The sequence below is a fragment of the Bubalus kerabau genome, chromosome 1 (genome assembly GCF_029407905.1).
Source record: "Bubalus kerabau isolate K-KA32 ecotype Philippines breed swamp buffalo chromosome 1, PCC_UOA_SB_1v2, whole genome shotgun sequence".
Taxonomy (NCBI): domain Eukaryota; kingdom Metazoa; phylum Chordata; class Mammalia; order Artiodactyla; family Bovidae; genus Bubalus; species Bubalus kerabau.
The window spans coordinates 226665928-226683330 of record NC_073624.1 but is presented as its reverse complement, the minus strand read 5'-3'; the positions used below and the strand labels follow the sequence as shown (position 1 = coordinate 226683330).

The following is a 17403-nucleotide window of genomic DNA, read 5'->3' as shown; positions in this document are numbered from 1 at the left end:
GCTATTGTAAATAGTGCTGCAATGAATAATGGGATACATGTGTCTTTCAATTTTGGTTTCCTCAGGGTATATGCCTGCTGGGGTCCAGCCCCGGCTGATCCAGGGTATTCGAAGCGGGGACGGCGTCAGCGAGGGTAAGGATACAATAGCTTCAATTAGATATTAATTAAAGATATAAAGAGTAATAGAATGAGGATAGCTCAGTAGGAAAATTCAGTGGAGAAAAGAGGCTGAGTAGCTTGGTTTACGCGGGAGACCAATAAAACTTCAAGACAAGAAGTTTGCACCACTTGCGTAGGCCGCAGGCGTCCTTCCGTTCTCCCGAAGGAGAGGAGACACTGAGGCCTCCCTGGTCGGATCTTAGAAGCCCAGGCATAATTAGCAAGCATGGCGGGTTTCGTGCTCCAGATGGAGACTCAGCCAGAATTTGAGAGAGAGAGCGACATGGGGAGACCAAGTTTCAGTGAACAAGGCCCGCATTTTATTTTCCAAAGTAGTTTTTATACCTTAAGTTATGTATAGAGGATAATGGGGGAAGGGGTGGAGTCATGCAAGGACAGCAGTTCCTGGTTCTAATCGAAGCCAGGCTTTCAAACTTATCATATGCAAAAGTTCAGGTGATTGACATCATCTTCTGGCCCGGAGGCCTGTTAACATTTTAAGAAACTTATTTTTCTCTAAAGGTGATTATTCCAAAGTCAGGCACCAGCCTCCAAAAAAGCATTGGACAAAGCTGCATTTTACATTTCTATACACCCATTATATCAATCAATACACTGCCAAGGACACAGTAGGTAAGGAGTATGGAGACTTAGCAGCAAACATTGGCCCAACAAGTGAAAAACCCTTCACCAATACAATTTCTAATCAATCTTTTAACTACTCAAAAGAATCTGTGTTTAGACAGCTTAGAACATCTTCTGCCTCTCACAGTTGGGAGGCTCTGGACAATCACATGTGGCCAGAAAAACCTATTCAGGCAGGCTAGAGGACTTTCAAAGGAGTTTGTAGGTTGAAACACTGTCACACCCAGGAATTATTAACTGGAGCTGTAAGCTAACTCTTTTTTCAGAGAGAGGTAGTGGGGGACAGCCCCCCGTAAAGTCAGAGGTGCAGGTGAAAGCACAAAGCAGAAAGTAGGCAGACTCTGGTTTTGGGGGTAGATGCTCGAGAATTTCCAGGGGGACTCCTGAGGCTCGATCCCGCCTTTGCGTATGCCGAGCCTCCTTCGTCATGACCTTTGTCATGGGCGGAGTTCCTCACGCTGGCTCCCGGCAGTGATAGAGTTCCGGTTGAGCTAATCCAGATCCTGAAAGATGATGCTGTGGAAAGTGCTGCACTCAATATGCAATATGCACTCAATATGCAATATGCCGGCTCCCGGCATATGCCTAGGAGTGGGATTGCTGGGTCATATGGTGGTTTTATTCCTAGTTTTTTAAGGAATCTCCATACCATCTTCCATAGTGGCTGTATCAATTTACATTCCCACCAACAGTGCAAGAGGGTTCCCTTTTCTCCACACCCTCTCCAGTATTTATTGTTTGTAGAGTTTTTGATGTTGGCCAGGTGACATCTCATTGTAGTTTTGATTTGCATTTCTCCTAATAATGAGCGAATTGAGCATCTTTTCATGTGTTTGTTAGCCATCTGTATGTCTTCTTTGGAGAAATGTCTGTTTAGGTCTTTTCGCCTACTTTTTGATTGGGTTGTTTGTTTTTCTGGTATTGACTTGGTTGAGCTGCTTTTATATTTTGGAAATTAATCCTTTGTTTCATTTGCTATTGTTTTCTCCCATTCTGAAGGTTGTCTTTTTACCTTGCTTATAGTTTCCTTTGCTCTGCAAAAGCTTTTACATTTAATCAGGTCCCACTTGTTTACTTTTATTTCCATTACTCTAGGAGGTGGGTCATAGAGGATCTTGCTTTGACTTATATCATCAAGTGTTCTGCCTATGTTTTCCTCTAAGAGTTTTATAATTTCTGGTATTACATTTAGGTCTTTAATCCATTTTGAGTTTATCTTTTTATATGGCATTAGGAAGTATTATAAATTCATTCTTTACATGTAGCTCTCCAGTTTTCCCAGAACCATTTATTGAAGAAGCTGTCTTTGCCACACTGTATATTCTTGCCCCCTTTGTCAAAAACAAGGTACCCATGCAGTGCATGGGTTTATTTCTCGGCTTTCTATCTTGTTCCATTGGTCTATATTTCTGTTTTTGTGCCAGTACCATACTGTCTTGATGACTGTAGCTTTGTAGTATAACCTGAAGTCAGGAAGGTTGATTCCTCCAGCTCCATTCTTCTTTCTCAAGACTGCTTTGCTATTCAGGGTCTTTTGTGTTTCATATGAATTGTGAAATTTTTTGTTCTAGTTCTGTGAAAAATGCCATTGGTAATTCAATAGGGATGACACTGAATCTGTAGACTGCATTTGGTAGTATAGTCATTTTCACAATATTGATTCTTCCTACCCAGGAACATGGAATATCTCTCCATCTGTTTATGTTGTCTTTCTTTCATTAGTGTCTCATAATTTTCTGTGTACAGTTCTTTTGTCTCCTTAGCAAAGTTTATTCCTAGATACTTAATACTTTTTGTTGCAGTGGTACATGGGATTGATTCCTTAATTTCTCTTTCTGATTTTTCATTGTTAGTATATAGAAATGCAAGTGATTTCTGTGTATTGATTTTGTATCCTGCAACTTAAGCAACAAATGTTTATTGAACATTTATGTGCAAAACCCTCAGTACAAAGGTAAGAAAAAACAAAATTCTGCCTTCAAGCAGCTCACATCCTAGGTGAGATAAGCTGTGGATTGTTAAATACTAATGTGAAAAGTGATGCTTTCTTTGGGAGAGAACCCCAAGCAAATGGTAAGTGAACGGGCCAGACCAAGTGTGATAGGACTTCAGAGAAAAGATCATTTGGTCTAAAATAATATGTAAGTAAAAGATGAGGCATATGAATCAAGCAGAATATGACACAATTGAAGGAGGAACCATCAGGAAATAAAAATGGGAAGTATCCAGAGGTATGGTGTACATCCAGTTTGAACTAGAGAAGTTCAAAAAAAGGTTAGAAAGATGAATTAAGGCAGCTTAATAAGCTGCAGTGTCTTTTATTCCTGTAAGTGCTTTCTTTATTCCCATAAGTGAAAGTCAGCTGAATCTATGGGAAAAGAAAAGCAGCAACTGGATAACAGAGCAAATAGAAAACACAGACAAAAGACATTGTAGCCAGAGTTTACCTATGAGACTGAGGCCCAGGAAAGTTAAATAACTTGCCCAAGGTCACACAGCTAGACAGTGGTAGTCTGACCTTAAGCCTAAGGCAGTCTGGCAGCAAAGTCCCACTATTAAACATCATGATCCAAGAGAGATGAATACATATGTTCACATGAAAACTTGTACATGAATATTCATAGCAGCATTATATGGTATATAATATATAGTATAAAATATATGTATAGTATGATTCCATTCATGTAAAATTTTTAGAATAGGCAATTTCATAAGACAAGAAAATAGTGTTTGCCTAGGGCTGCAGAAATTAGGGAACGGGAGTAAGTGCTAATGGGTATGAAGTAGTTCAGGGTTTTTTGTGGTGGGAGGAGATGATGCAAATGTCCTAAATTTAGGCTTTGTTGATGATTGCATGGTTGGTGGTATTATCTTTAATATAATCATATAAACTGTAAAATTTAGATGAGTAAATTCTATGGTATATGAATTACATCTCAAAAAAGTACAAAAAAAATTTTAAGCGTCTAAGAAGACTATATTTTGGTATGTAGCAATGTATACCATTGCTGGTATCACAATGATACCCAGTGACCATGGGGAAATGTGAAACAGAGCTTGTGCAAGCGGTCAGCTCTGTGAACGGGACAAGTCCCATGAGAGTCCTTCCATGAGAAACATGATATAGAAACCAGTGACAGCTTGTTCTACTGCCAGGGAGCTGACAGGTCTGCACGCCCGATTCCAACCCTAAGTTAGATGGTTGGCTTTCTAGCTGGCCCAAACGCTGGCCCAAACACGTTCACATCAGTTAATAAGGAGGTACTAAATTTGTTGTCTTTTGCTTTTTATTCTGCAGTTTTTGAAGAGCCAGAAGATCCAAGCAACAGGTCATTTTTCTCTGAAATTATCTCTTCAATTTCGGATGTGAAGTTCAGCCACAGTGGGAGGTATATCATGACCAGAGACTATCTGACCGTCAAAGTCTGGGATCTCAACATGGAAAACCGCCCCATCGAGACTTACCAGGTACAGACCCCCACCCACCCACACGTACACTGGGCACTTGAGGGTTCCGAGTCAGCCTCTGCCTGCAGGGGCTTACAATGTAGAGCAAAAGACACAGTGATCCACTTCAATATCCAGAAATAGCTGGTAGGCAGGTCAGTGTAAGTTTGGATAGATCTAACCTAAAGCAGGGAGAAGGCAATGGCACCCCACTCCAGTACTGTTGCCCGGAAAATCCCATGGACGGAGGAGCCTGGTAGGCTGCAGTCCATGGGGTCGCTAAGAGTCAGACATGACTGAGCGACTCCACTTTCACTTTCCACTTTCATGCATTGGAGAAGGAAATGGCAACCCACTCCAGTGTTCTTGCCTGGAGAATCCCAGGGACAGGGGAGCCTGGTGGGCTGCAGTCCATGGGGTCGCACAGAGTCGGACACGACTGAAGCGACTTAGCAGCAGCAGCAACCTAAAGGAAAGGTCAGGAACTACCCTGAGGCCCTAGGGATTACAGGCTGGGATGAGGGAATGGATCTGGCAAGATAAGTTGGAGAAAAGTGCTGGTGAAATGGGTGAGAAACTGAGAGGTGTCCTGGAAGCCAACTGGAGAAACCATCTCAAGGAGGAAGTCACCAACTGCTGAACAGTGTTGTTGAATCAAGAGAAGACTGAGAAAGGGCCACTGGATTTAGTGACATGGAAATTGTCAGGTGACAGAGGGGAAGTGGTAGGAATAAATGTCTGGAGTGGGTTCAAGAGAGATCATAAATGGAGGATGTGAATGTAGTGAAATTTGGAAAGAGATTTTGTTTTGAAGAGGAACAGAGAAATCAGGTAGTAGCTGGAAAAGGATGCAGGATTGAGGAAAGCATCACAGCTTGTTTTAGGGCGATAGAAACAAGCCAATAAAGAGTGGGCTAACTGAAGCAGTCAGCTTCTCAAGGGAACATACTCCGTTGCAGAATTAGATATAGTTGAGATGGACCATTCATCCATCAAAGCAAAGAGAGAAAACAGCTACAGATGCAGATTTGTGTGGGAACATACAGATGGTTTCTGCTTCTATCTTACAGTCAAATAAGAAGCAAGATCATTAGCTGAGTGAGAAGGGAAAGTGTAAAATATTCCTCTAAAGGAGCAAATTGACTAGGGCACTATGGTGGGGTTGCAATGGGATCCACTTATTTATATATTTTAAGTAAGACAAATCTGTGTGATTGTATGTTTCTTCCCAGCCACCTTGGTTCAGGTAAGGAAGGGCAGAAAGTTAGATTTAACCAGTGGTGGGCTTTTACCAAGTGACTACAAGGGAAGGAGGGAAAAAGGCAAGTTTGTTGAAGGTATTGATTAAAGGAGTGATTGGAATGAGGGGCCACTGAATCTAAGGTAGGTAAGGAGGAAAATGAAGAACTGATAGAACCAAGACACTAAGGGCTTGAATTAAAATGATAAGAGGCAGCAATAGAGTGATATTTATTAGACAAATACAGTTACAGTGATGACAAGGCTCATAAAATGACCACAAAAGCAAAGGACAAAACTCATTGAAAAGAATGAGGCTAAGAGTCCAGAGTGAATTTCTAAGAATGATGGCAAGAATGGTGATGGAAGAGAGATCGAGGCACTAGAGTGGCTTCCAAGCATGAGGCAGAGGGACTGTTGATGATGTAAGAAGGATGGGGAGCAGGAAGTAAGTAGTGTTTGATGGCATAACTTTGAAGGAGCTGAGGCACGAATGATGGTCCAGAGGAATACAGAGCCCACTCACCTTAAGTCCAGCTGCCACATGAGAGGCCTCGGGAGAAGCAGGAAATGTTCAGAGAGGAGGTTGAGGACACTGAGGACTTTGACGGCTGACTGTGATGCTGTAAAAGGTTTGGGGGCCAGAATTGCAGAGGAGGTGGAGGTAGTCTGAACCGCAGGGTGAACCGCAGGGGTTAACCAGATAGCATCCCCTGTGAGCTGGCCATCTTACTCTCCCCTAACCCTTGCCCTCAGGCTCCTGCTAACAGCCCATTTGGTATTAAGTGCGGGAACTAGAAGCTAGAAGAGTGTTGTTGACAGAGGTGTGGGCTGCTGGAGAGCCCCAGCTAGAGAAGAGTGGATTAGGCACCGTGGGGGAGCAATTGGTACTTTAATTTTTTATTACACCACATTCATTACCAGGATCATAGTAAGTAAAGAAAGGAATACTTGTATAGAGATAGGTTTTAAGCATAACTAGTAAAGTAAGAATTAAAAACTGAACCGTTAAAACTATGTTTTAATTATTCCTAAGTAAGCATTGAGAATCTGCCTGCAGTGCAGGAGACCTGGTTCGATTCCTGGGTCAGGAAGATCTGCTGAAGAGGGGAAAGGCTACCCACTCCAGTATTCTGGCCTGGAGAATTCCATGGGGTCGCAGAGAGTCCGACACGACTGAGCGACTTTCACTTCCAAGTAAACATTACCCTGGAGATGAGCTGGCCTTTCTCAATGGATCTGCAACTGATTTTTCTTCCAAAATGAAAGCTTCATTTTTGTGGCTGCTTTTTCAACAGCAGATTTCTCAGCTAATCTATGGTACTTTTATTTTAGACAAAGACTTAACAACAAAGCTAGCTAGCTGTGCTCTAAAGTGATTAGCATTTTAAACTCATGATTCTCAAACTACATTTAGCAAGTGGTAAGCTTAGAAATCTTTGCAGAATACTAAGAAATAGAACCCATGTATGGAAATTAATGCAAAAATTTATTTTAGATGGTGTATTTGAAAGCAATCTAGTTAAGTTTATATACCATATCAAAGGTGGTAATACACTAGATCAGAAATGGTAAACAGACTCCTTAAGTGAGTGTCTGGAACATGGTTAAAAGAGATAATAAGGTCATCAGGCTCCACAAGTACATGATGTGAGAATCTCTGTGTTGGGAGACTCAGCCTAGTGTCAAGAAGGCCACACCCAAGCTCACTGGAACAGAGCGAAGAAACAGTATTTGGAACATGAAGAGAAAAGCATAAAAAAGGATGAGTCTTAAGGTAAGACATCCACGTGAGTGCACTGAGAGGGAGAAACAGTTGGCTAAGCAGATTTCTATGGTACAGGCTTCTTGGAGATGTTTCTTGTGTCTGTGTCTTGCCTTTTTCTCTCCTCTGATGGTGAACAGTTGATGTTCTCTGCCTAACGTTTCTTTCTTACAACAGAATATATATGGAGCATACCTTCATAGTCCATAATCTTCTCCTGTAGATGTCCTCACCTGGAGGTAGTCAGGAGCTCCCAGAGGGTAGAGGCTGGAAGGAGAAAATAAGTGTTCAGACGAGGTTTTCTCTTTGAATCTTTCCTGACTTTTAAGGTCTGGAGAACCTCTGTGCTGGGAGACTCTATTGGTTTGTTCTTCTGTTTCAGGGATTGACAAACTGTTCCTGTAAAAGGTTGTCTTTTAAGTCCTAGAGTTCTTGGTGAGGTGATTGCTGCAATAAGAGGCCCGCAATTTCAAAGTGCACACGCTTTGTTTGATAATTATCACTCACCTGTAGGGTTTCTGTAAGACAAGGCCAAAGGCGAATGGTCAGGGGACAGGCTGAGCAGGATCTCAAATGGCACACTGCTGCCCAATTTATAACCCTTAATGCTCTGCTCCTTTTAATCCTAATTATTCAAGGCGCTATTTGGTACTTCCCCTACCAAAACAAATTTGGGGTGCTTATGATAAAATAAAATAATATTGTAGTCCCCACTTATAATTTTATAATTCCTTGATCATTGCAGAATTCTGAGAAGCCTGCATTAAACCTGCTTAACCAAGTGTTTCTCCCTACTCAGAACACTCATGGGTATGCCTTACCTTAAAAGTGCTCTGTACAGCTGGTAGGAATGTAAATTATTACAGCCACTGTAGAGCATAGTATGGAGGTTCATTGCAAAACTAAAAAGAGAGTTACCATATGACTGAACAATCCCATTCCTGGGCATACATCTAGAGAAAATCATAACTTGAAAAGATACATGCACCCCCACATAGAACTACTTAAAATAGCTAAGACATAGAGTCAGCCTAACTATCCATCACCTGTTGCTGATGAATGGATAAGGAAGGTGTGGGGTGTGTATATATACACACACATACCACACATATATACGCACAGGGATATTACTCAGCCATTTGCAGCAACATGGATGTTCCTAATATTATCATACTAAGTAAAGCAAGCCAGAGAAAGACAAATATTGTATGTTATCACTTATATGGGGATTTTTTAAAAAATGATAGAAAAAATTTATACACAAAACAGCAATAGTCCCACAGATGTAGAAAACAAATTTATGGTTACCAAATGGGGAAAGGGGAGATAAATTTGGAGTCTGGGATTAACATAAATACGCTGCTGCTAAGTCACTTCACTCGTGTCCCGACTCTCTGTGACCCCATAGATGGCAGCCCACCAGGCTCCCCCGTCCCTGGGATTCTCCAGGCAAGGACACTGGAGTGGGTTGCCATTTCCTTCTCCAATAAGGGAAAGTGAAGTCACTCAGTCGTGTTTGTCTCTTTGCGACCCCGTGGACTACAGCCTACCAGGCTCCTCCATCCAAGAGTACTGGAGTGGGGTGCCATTGCCTTCTCCAATAAACACACTACTATATATATAAAATAGCACAGGAAACTATATTCAATATTATACAATAAGCTGTATAGGAAAAGAATCTAAAAAACAATACATAATGTATATGTATAACTGAATCACTGTGCTGTACACCTGAAATTAGCACATTGTAAATCAACTCTAATATAAAATCAAAAATTTTTTAAAAATTGTAAGGACTGGTCTTGTGGGAAGGAACCCAGTCATCAATGACTAGCACCTCGCCTGAGAAGGGAGATACACAGGGGATAGTTCTAGGTGTCTTCATACATCTAACAGTTGATCTCAAGCATGTTTCCAGGAAGAAGAAGCTGTAGCCTTAAGTATTAATATAATGAGCCATTTTCACATTTTCCTATAGAATAGGGGTTGACAAACTGTGACCTGTGGGCCAAATCCAGCCCCGCATCTGTTTTTTGAAAAGCAGTTTTATTGAAACAGCACACCTGGTCATTTACCGATTGTCTACGGTTGCCTACAAGGGCAGAGTCAGGTCATTGTGACAGAGACTATATGGCTCACAAAGCCTAAAATATTTATTGTCTGACCCTTTACAGTAAAAGTTTGCCAACCCCTGAAATAGAAGAACAAACCAATAGAGTCTAACCTTGCCAGGCCTAGAGTGGTCTATCAGCTATACACAGCAGGCTCCACAAGTACGTGAAGTGAGAACCTCTGTGTTGGGAGACAGCCTAGTGTTAAGAGGGCCATACCCAAGCTCACAGGAGCAGAGCAAAGAAACAATATTTGGAACATGGAGAGAAGCATCTAATACGACAGGCTTTAAGTTCCCTCTTACTCTGCTCTCCACATGCTTCTTGTGTCTGAGTCTTACCTTTTTCTCTCCTCTGATGGTGAATGAATAGTCAGTGTTCTTTGCCAAAGATTTCTTTTTATGACAGAATATATATATGCAGCATACCTTCATACTTAATGATCTTCTCCTGTAGACATCCTCACTTGGAATTAGTCAGGAGCTCCCAGAATGTAGATGCTTGAAGGAGAAAATAAGGCTCAGTCTGTGCTGTTCCTTCCCATCTTTTGTCTTTTAACACTTAGTCATAGAGTTCTTGGTGATGTGGTTCCAGCAATAACAGGCCCACACGTCCACTCACCTGTAGTGTTTCTGTTGGAAAAAAAAAGCCAAAGGGGAATGGTTAGGGGTCAAGAATGGTTCACAAAAAAAGGCACAGGCTAAGCCAAAGGCACACTACTGCCCAATGTATAACCTTACTGCTCTACATCCTTCAATCCTAATTATCTTTGGGGCAGTATTTGGTTCTCCCCCTACCACAAACAGATATTTGGGGTGCTTATATTAAAATAAAATAATATTCTATTCCCCTCTTATAATTTTATAATTCCTTGATCATTGCAGAACTCTTGAGAAGCCTGCTTAACCAAGCATTTCTCCCTGCTCAGAACACTAGTTATGTATGCCTTTGCTATAGAAGTGCTCTGAACAGTTCGTGGGAATGCAAACGAGTACAGCCACTGTGGTGAGCAGTATGGAAGTTCCTTAAAAATATGAAAAGATAGTTACCATATAACCCTGCAGTCCCACTCCTGGGCATACATCTGGAGAAAATCATGATTTGAAAAAACACATGCACCCCACGGTTCCTAGCACTGTTTACAATAGACAAGACATGAAAGCAAACTAAACGTCCATCATGAGTCACTGATGAAGGATAAAGAACATGTGGTGTATGTGTGTGTATATACACACAATGGAATACTACTCCAGCCACTTGCAGTATGTTTAGACATAGAGAAATGAAATAAGCCAGAGAAAGGTTAACATGATGATACTTTTAACAAGGATTCAAAAAAATGATATAAATGAACTTATATACAAAAAAGAAATAGACCCACAGACATAGAAAACAAATTTATGGTTACCAAATGAGAAAGGGAGGGGATAAATTTGGAGTTTGGGTTTAACATATACACAGTGTTATATATTTATAAAATAACCAAGAAGTTCCTACTGAATAGCACAGGGGACTATATTCAATATTATATAATAACCTATATGGGAAAAGAATCTGAAAAAGATAGATACATGTATGTATGTAACTGTACACCTGAAACTAACACAACATTTAAATCAACTATAAAATAAACATTTTATAAATGTAATACTCCAAAATAAAATAAAAATTAAAATGAAAAAGATTATAAGGACTGCTCCAGTGTGTAGGAATTCTGTCATTAACTACTAGCACCTTGCCTGAGCAGGGAGACATACCATACAGGTGATACTCCTAGGTCTCTTCATACATCCCCATCAGCTGATCTCAAGCATGTTTCCAGGAATACGAAGCTGTAGCATTAAGCATGATGGCCTAGTTTCATCTTTTTCTATGAACAGGGGTTGACCAACTGTGACCTGTGGGCCAAATCCAGCCTCCTATGTTTTATAAAAGCAGTTTCATTGAATCAGCCACACCTGATCATTTAACCATTGTCTGTAGCTGCCTTCATCCTACAATGGCAGAGTCGGGTCACTGTGACATTGTGGCTCACAGATCCTAAAATATTTACTGTCTGACCTTTCACAGGAAAAGTCTGTCAACCCCTGAAGTAGAACGAACCAATAGAGTCTAATCTTGCCAGGCCTACAGTGGTCTATCAGTCATACAATGGCAGGCTCCACAAGTCCATGATGTGAGCACATCTGAGTTGGGAGACTCAGCCTAGTGTCAAGGGGGCCACACCCAAGCTCATAAGAACAGAGCACAGAAGCAATATTTGAAACATGAAGAGAGAAGCAGCTAATAGGATGCGTCTTAAGTTCTTTCTTGCTCTGCTGTCTAGATGTTTCTTGAGTCTGTGTCTTACCCTTTTCTTTCCTCTGATGGCAAAAACCCGATCTTCTTTACTTAAGCTTTTTCCTACAATAGAATACATATATGCATCATACCTTCATAGTCGATGATCTTTTCCTATAGATGTCCTCACTTGAAAGCAGTCAGGAGCTTCCAGAATGTAGGTGCTGGGAGGAGAAAATAAGGGCTCAGACTAGGTTTTCCCTTTGAGTCCTTCCTAACTGTTGTCTTTTAAGACTTAGAGTTCTTGGTAATGTGGTTCCTGCAATAAAGGGCCCACATTTTCAAAGTGCACATGCTTTGTTTGATACTTATCACTCACCTGTGATGTTCCTGTAAGACATATTTCGTAGGGGAATGGTCAGTAATGGTTCATAAAGAAGGGGACAGGCTGAGCCAGACCTTAAATGGCACACCACTGCCCCATTCTTAACCCTGAATGCTCTTCCCCTTCAATTCTAATTATCTTCAAGGCACTATTTGGTACTCCCCCTACTGAAAACAGAAATTTGGGGTGACTATACTGAAATAAAATAACATTCTATTCCCCTCTTATAATTTTATAATTCCTTGATCATTGCAGAACTCTGAGAAGCCTACCTCATAGAAACCTGCGTAACCAGGTGTTTCCAAAACCTCTTCTCTCCCTGCTCAGAACACTCACAAGTATGCCTTCCCTTAAAAGTGCTCCTTTCAGTCGGTGGGAATGTAAATTGGTACAGCCACTATGAAGAACAGTATGGAGTTTCCTTAAAAAAACTAAAAAGAGCGCAGAAACAATATTTGGAACATGAAGAGAGAAGCATCAAATAGGCCAAGTCTTAAGTTCTTTCTTACTCTGCTCTCTAGATGCTTCTTCTTATGTCTATGTCTTACCTTTTTCTCTCCTCTGATGGTAAACAGTTGATCTTTGCCTAAGTTTTTTTTCTACAACAGAATATATATGCAGCATACCTTCATAGCCAATGATCTTGTCCTGTAGATGTCCTCACTTGAAGGCAGTCAGGAGCTCCCAGAATGTAGGTGCTGGGAGGAGAAAAGAAGGGCTCAGACCAGGGTTTTCCTTTGAGTCCTTCCTGACTTTTGTCTTTTGAGACTTAGTTATAGAGTTTTTGGTAATGTGGTCCCTGAGATAAGGGGCCCACATTTTCAAAGCACACATGGATTGATACTTACCACTCACCTGTGGTGTTTCTAAGACAAATGCCAAAAGGTGGTCAGCAATAGATCATAAAGAAGGGGACAGGCTGAGCTAGATCATAAAAGAAACACCACTGCCCAAATGATAACCCTTATTGCTCTGCCCTCTTCAATCCTATTTATCTTCATTGCACTATTTGGTACTCTCACTACCCAAAATATAAATTTGGGGTGTATATACTGAATTAATATTCTATTCCCCTCTTATAATTTTATAATTCCTTGATTATTGCAGAACTTTAAGAAGCCTGCATTACAGAAACCTGCTTAACCAAGTGTTTCTCCCTGCTCAGCACACTCACATGTATGCCTTTCCTTAAAAGTGCTCCTTTCCGTTGGTAGGAATGTAAACTGGTACAGCCACTGTGGAAGTTCCTTAAAAAACTAAAAAGACTGTTACCACGTGATTCAGCTATCCCACTCCCATGCATATATCCAGAGAAAACCATAATTTGACAAGACATATGCACTGCAGTATTCATAGCAGCACTATTTACAGCAGCCAAAACATGGAAGCAACCTATATGTCCATCACCTGTCACTGATAAATGGATAAGGAAGATTTGGAGTGTGTGTGTGTGTGCATACACACACAATGGAATTAATACTCAGCTGTAAAAAAAAGAATGAAATATTGCCATTTGCAGCAACATGGATGCATGCAGAGATTATCATACTAAATAAGCCAGAGTTAGACAAATATCATATGATATTTATATGGAGGTTCTAAAAGAAAATTATACAAATGAACTTTCACATACAAAACAAATAATCCTACAGACATAGAAAACAATTTTGGTTACGGGAGAAAGGGTGGGAAGGATAAATTAAGAGTTTGGGACTGATACATACATACTACTTTATATGTGGGAGAAGGCAATGACAACCCACTCCAGTACTCTTGCCTAGGAAATCCCATGGACGGAGGAGCCTGGTAGGCTACAGTCCATGGGGTTGCGAAGAGTCAGACACGACTGAGCGACTTCACTTTCACTTTATATGAAAGAGATAACCAACATGAATCTACTGTATAGCACAGGGAACTATACTCAATATTATGTAATAATCTCTAAGGGAAAAGAATCTGATAAAAAGTAGATATGTATATATACAAAATGGGAAAGGGGGGAATATTAAATAAATATATAAATTGGAGTTTGGGATTAACATATACACACTGCTATATATAAAACAGACAATGAAGCACAGAGGATTATATTCAGTATTATGTACAAACCTGTATGGGGAAAGAGTCTGAAAGAGAATAGATATATGTGTAACTGAATCACTTTGCTTTATACCTGAAACTAACACAACATTGTTAATCAACTATACTCTAATGTAAATAAAAATAAAATTTAAACAAATTTTAAGGACTGGTCCAGTGTTTAGGAATTCTGTCATCAACTATTTGTGCCTCCCCTGAGCAGGCAGACATACAGGTGATACTCCTAGGTCTCTTAATATATCCATCAGCTGATCTCAAGCATGTTTCCAAGAATAAGAAGCTGCAGACTTAAGTATAATGAGCTCTTTTCACATTCTCCTATAGAACAGGAGTTGACAAACCTGTGGGCCAAATCTAGCCCCGCATCTGTTTTTGGAAAAACAGTTTCACTGAATCAGTCACACCTGGTCATTTACCTATTGCCTACAGTTGCCTACATGCTACAAGGGCAGAGTTGGGTCATTGTGACAGAGACCTATGGTTCACAAAGCCTAAAATATTTATTGTCTGACCCTTCACAGGAAAAGTTCATCAACCCCTAAAAGAGAAGAACGAAACAACAGAGTTTAATCTTGCCAGGCTAGAGTGGTCTATCAGCTATACACAGCAGGCTCCGCAAGTACATGATGTAAGAACCTCTGTGTTGGGAGACAGCCTAGTGTTAAGAGGGCCATACCCAAGCTCATAGAAACAGAGCAAAGAAACAATATTTGGAACATGAAGAGAAAAGCATCTAATAGGATGAATCTTAAGTTCCCTCTTACTTTGCTGTCTAGATGCTTCTTGTGTCTGTCTTACCTTTTTCTCTCCTCTGATGGTGAACAGTTGATGTTCTCTGCTTAAGATTTCTCTTTACGATAGAAGATATATATATATGGCTGCCCTTGTGGCTCAGTTGGTAAAGAATCCGCCTGCAATGCAGGAGAGCTGGGTTTGATCCCTGGATTGGGAAGATCCCCTGGAGAAGGGAAAGGCTACCCACTCCAATATCCTCTCCTGGAGAATTCCTTGGATTATACAGTCCATAGGGTCACAAAGAGTCAGACCTGAGTGACTTTCACTTTCATATATATATATATATATATATATATATATATATATGTATGTATATATGCAGCATACCTTCATAGTTATTGATCTTCTCCTGTAGATGTCCTCACCTGGAGTTGCCAGAAGTTCCCCGGAACATAGATGCTGAGAGGAGAAAATAAGGGCTCAAACTAGGTTCTCTCCTTGAATCCTTCCTGACTTTTAGTTATAGAGTTCTTCGTAATGTGGTTTCTCCGCTAAGGGGCCCACACTTCCAAAGCATGCACGTTTTGATATTTATCACTCACCTGTGGTGTTTCTGTAAGACAAAATTCCAGATGAATGGAATTTTGAAAGAAATATTGGTATAAAGAAAAAGATTGGTGTGTATATATACACAACATATAAATAAAAATTGGTGTGTATATATACATGTGGTGGTGGTTTAGTCACTTAAGTCGTGTCCAACTCTAACACCACCATAGACTGTAGCCCACTAGGCTCCTCTGTCCATGGGATTTCCCAGGAGAGAATACTAGAATGAGCTGCCATTTCCTTCTCCAGAATATCTTCCCTGTTCAGGGATCAAACCCACAGACCTGCCTCCCCTGCACTGGCAGGCAGATTCATATACATCTTCAGCCAAAAAAAGAATGAAATAATGTCATTTGCAATGACATGAATGGACCTAGAGATTATCATACTAAGTGAAATAAGTCAGAGAAAGATAAATATCATATATCACTTATATGTTGACTCTACAAAAAAAATACAAATGAACTTATATATGAATCAGAAATAGACACACAGACATAGAAGACAAATTTATAGCTACCAAAGGGGAAAAGGCAGGGGGGATAAATTAGGAGTTTGGAATTGACATATTTACACCACTCTATATAGAAGATAAAAGATACAACCAAAAAAATCCTACTGTACAGCACAGGGAACTATACTCAATATTTTATGTAATGACCTATAAGGGAAAACAATCTGAATAAAAATACACCTGAAATTAACACAACACTGTAACTCAACTAAAACTTCAATTAAAAGACACTCAATTAAAATGGTACCTTCAATTAAAAGGTACTCAAAAAAATAAAGTTTGAGGAAATATTGGGGGAAAAAAGTGCCCCATAACAGATAAAAGGAAGGAGTAGGGGGAGATAAGATTTAAAAGAGGATCTATCTTGCTCATCTCTTTCCTCCAAAAGGTAGGCAATCTGGAGTATGAGGATAACAAATGTGGCTTCCTTTGCCTACTGGATTAATTCCAGCTTGCCATTATTCCCCTTCAGAAGCCCACTCTTCCTTGTGTCCCTCTGTTACACAGATCTTGGAAGCAAGTCAATGATAAAGTCAAGAAAAGGCAAGAATTAGGCTTGCTGTCTAGAAAATAGATCAATTGTTGAGGTCAGTATCTTCCATCAGAAGAAAAGTACGACCTCCAGTGGATGTCCTTACCTCCCCCATCCCTCTCTTCCAAGGAAATAGTCTGCTAACTGGGGAGAAAGGGAATTATAGTCAAGACTTACAGTCAAGGGTTAGGCAAACTATGACCCAGAAGTTGCCACCTGTATTTGTAAATAAAGTCTTATTGGAACACAACTCTTAACTCATTCATTTATGTATCATGGCTACTTTTGCATTACAAAGGTACAGTTGGATAGTTGTAACTGAGGCTACATGACCCACAAAGTATAAATATTTATAATTTGGCCCTTTGCAGAAAAAGTTTGTGAACATCTAGCATCAGCCCTTTGTCCTGGGACTCTTCTGCTTTACCTAAAGATTCTTCACAATAAATAGAGAACTTCAACAAGCAGAAATGGCCCTACAAACAAAATGGCCTTCCCTATCAGATCTGAGACACTCCTAATATGCACAAGAGGTGGTAGGAGAGGAAGGGAGGACAGTGAGTTAATTTATAGCAGAATTCCGAAGCTTAGGACACAAGCCGCCCTTATTCTCCCCATCTAACAAAGCCATAAGCCCAGCTGCCAATGGATTCACTTGTCACCATAACCCTGAAGCAGATACCCTGAAAAGGACCAGAGCTATTTGGGAACACGAGCGTAAGGGTGAAGGAAGTTAATTTGCAGAGTTAGAAATCCTTACCCTGTCCAAATAACTCAGAGAGCTTTTCAAATACCCCAGACATCTAATGGAACATGGAGTGAATCTGACCTCATTCCTCTGCCCAGGGCTAAGCACACAGCTGAGCCTGAGCTCAGCATC

General features: G+C 40.5%; 1 protein-coding gene and 1 long non-coding RNA gene across 33 annotated transcripts in view; one reads left to right on the top strand and one right to left on the bottom strand.

Moving 5' to 3' along the window:
• The window catches only part of PPP2R2B (protein phosphatase 2 regulatory subunit Bbeta), a 705283-nt gene that overhangs the window by 680764 nt on the left and 7116 nt on the right, over nt 1–17403 (top strand). For all 25 annotated transcript variants that reach the window (XM_055557503.1, XM_055557439.1, XM_055557489.1 and 22 more), the window contains one exon: nt 4105–4274. In XM_055557503.1, the coding sequence (XP_055413478.1) occupies nt 4105–4274 (170 nt within the window). The remainder of the gene's footprint in view (nt 1–4104; nt 4275–17403) is intronic.
• The window catches only part of LOC129635015 (uncharacterized), a 107417-nt gene continuing 96976 nt past the window's right edge, over nt 6963–17403 (bottom strand). For 3 of the 8 annotated variants that reach the window (XR_008706064.1, XR_008706078.1, XR_008706076.1), the window contains 6 exons: nt 15256–15327; nt 12660–12731; nt 12306–12464; nt 11801–11872; nt 9797–10000; nt 6963–7524 (listed from right to left, as the gene is read on the bottom strand). This is a non-coding gene — a long non-coding RNA (uncharacterized LOC129635015). Of the gene's footprint in view, nt 7525–9709; nt 10001–11800; nt 11873–12305; nt 12465–12659; nt 12732–14931; nt 15045–15255; nt 15328–17403 lie in introns of all 8 variants that reach the window. The other 5 variants (XR_008706080.1, XR_008706082.1, XR_008706068.1 and 2 more) reach the window with 5 other exon arrangements.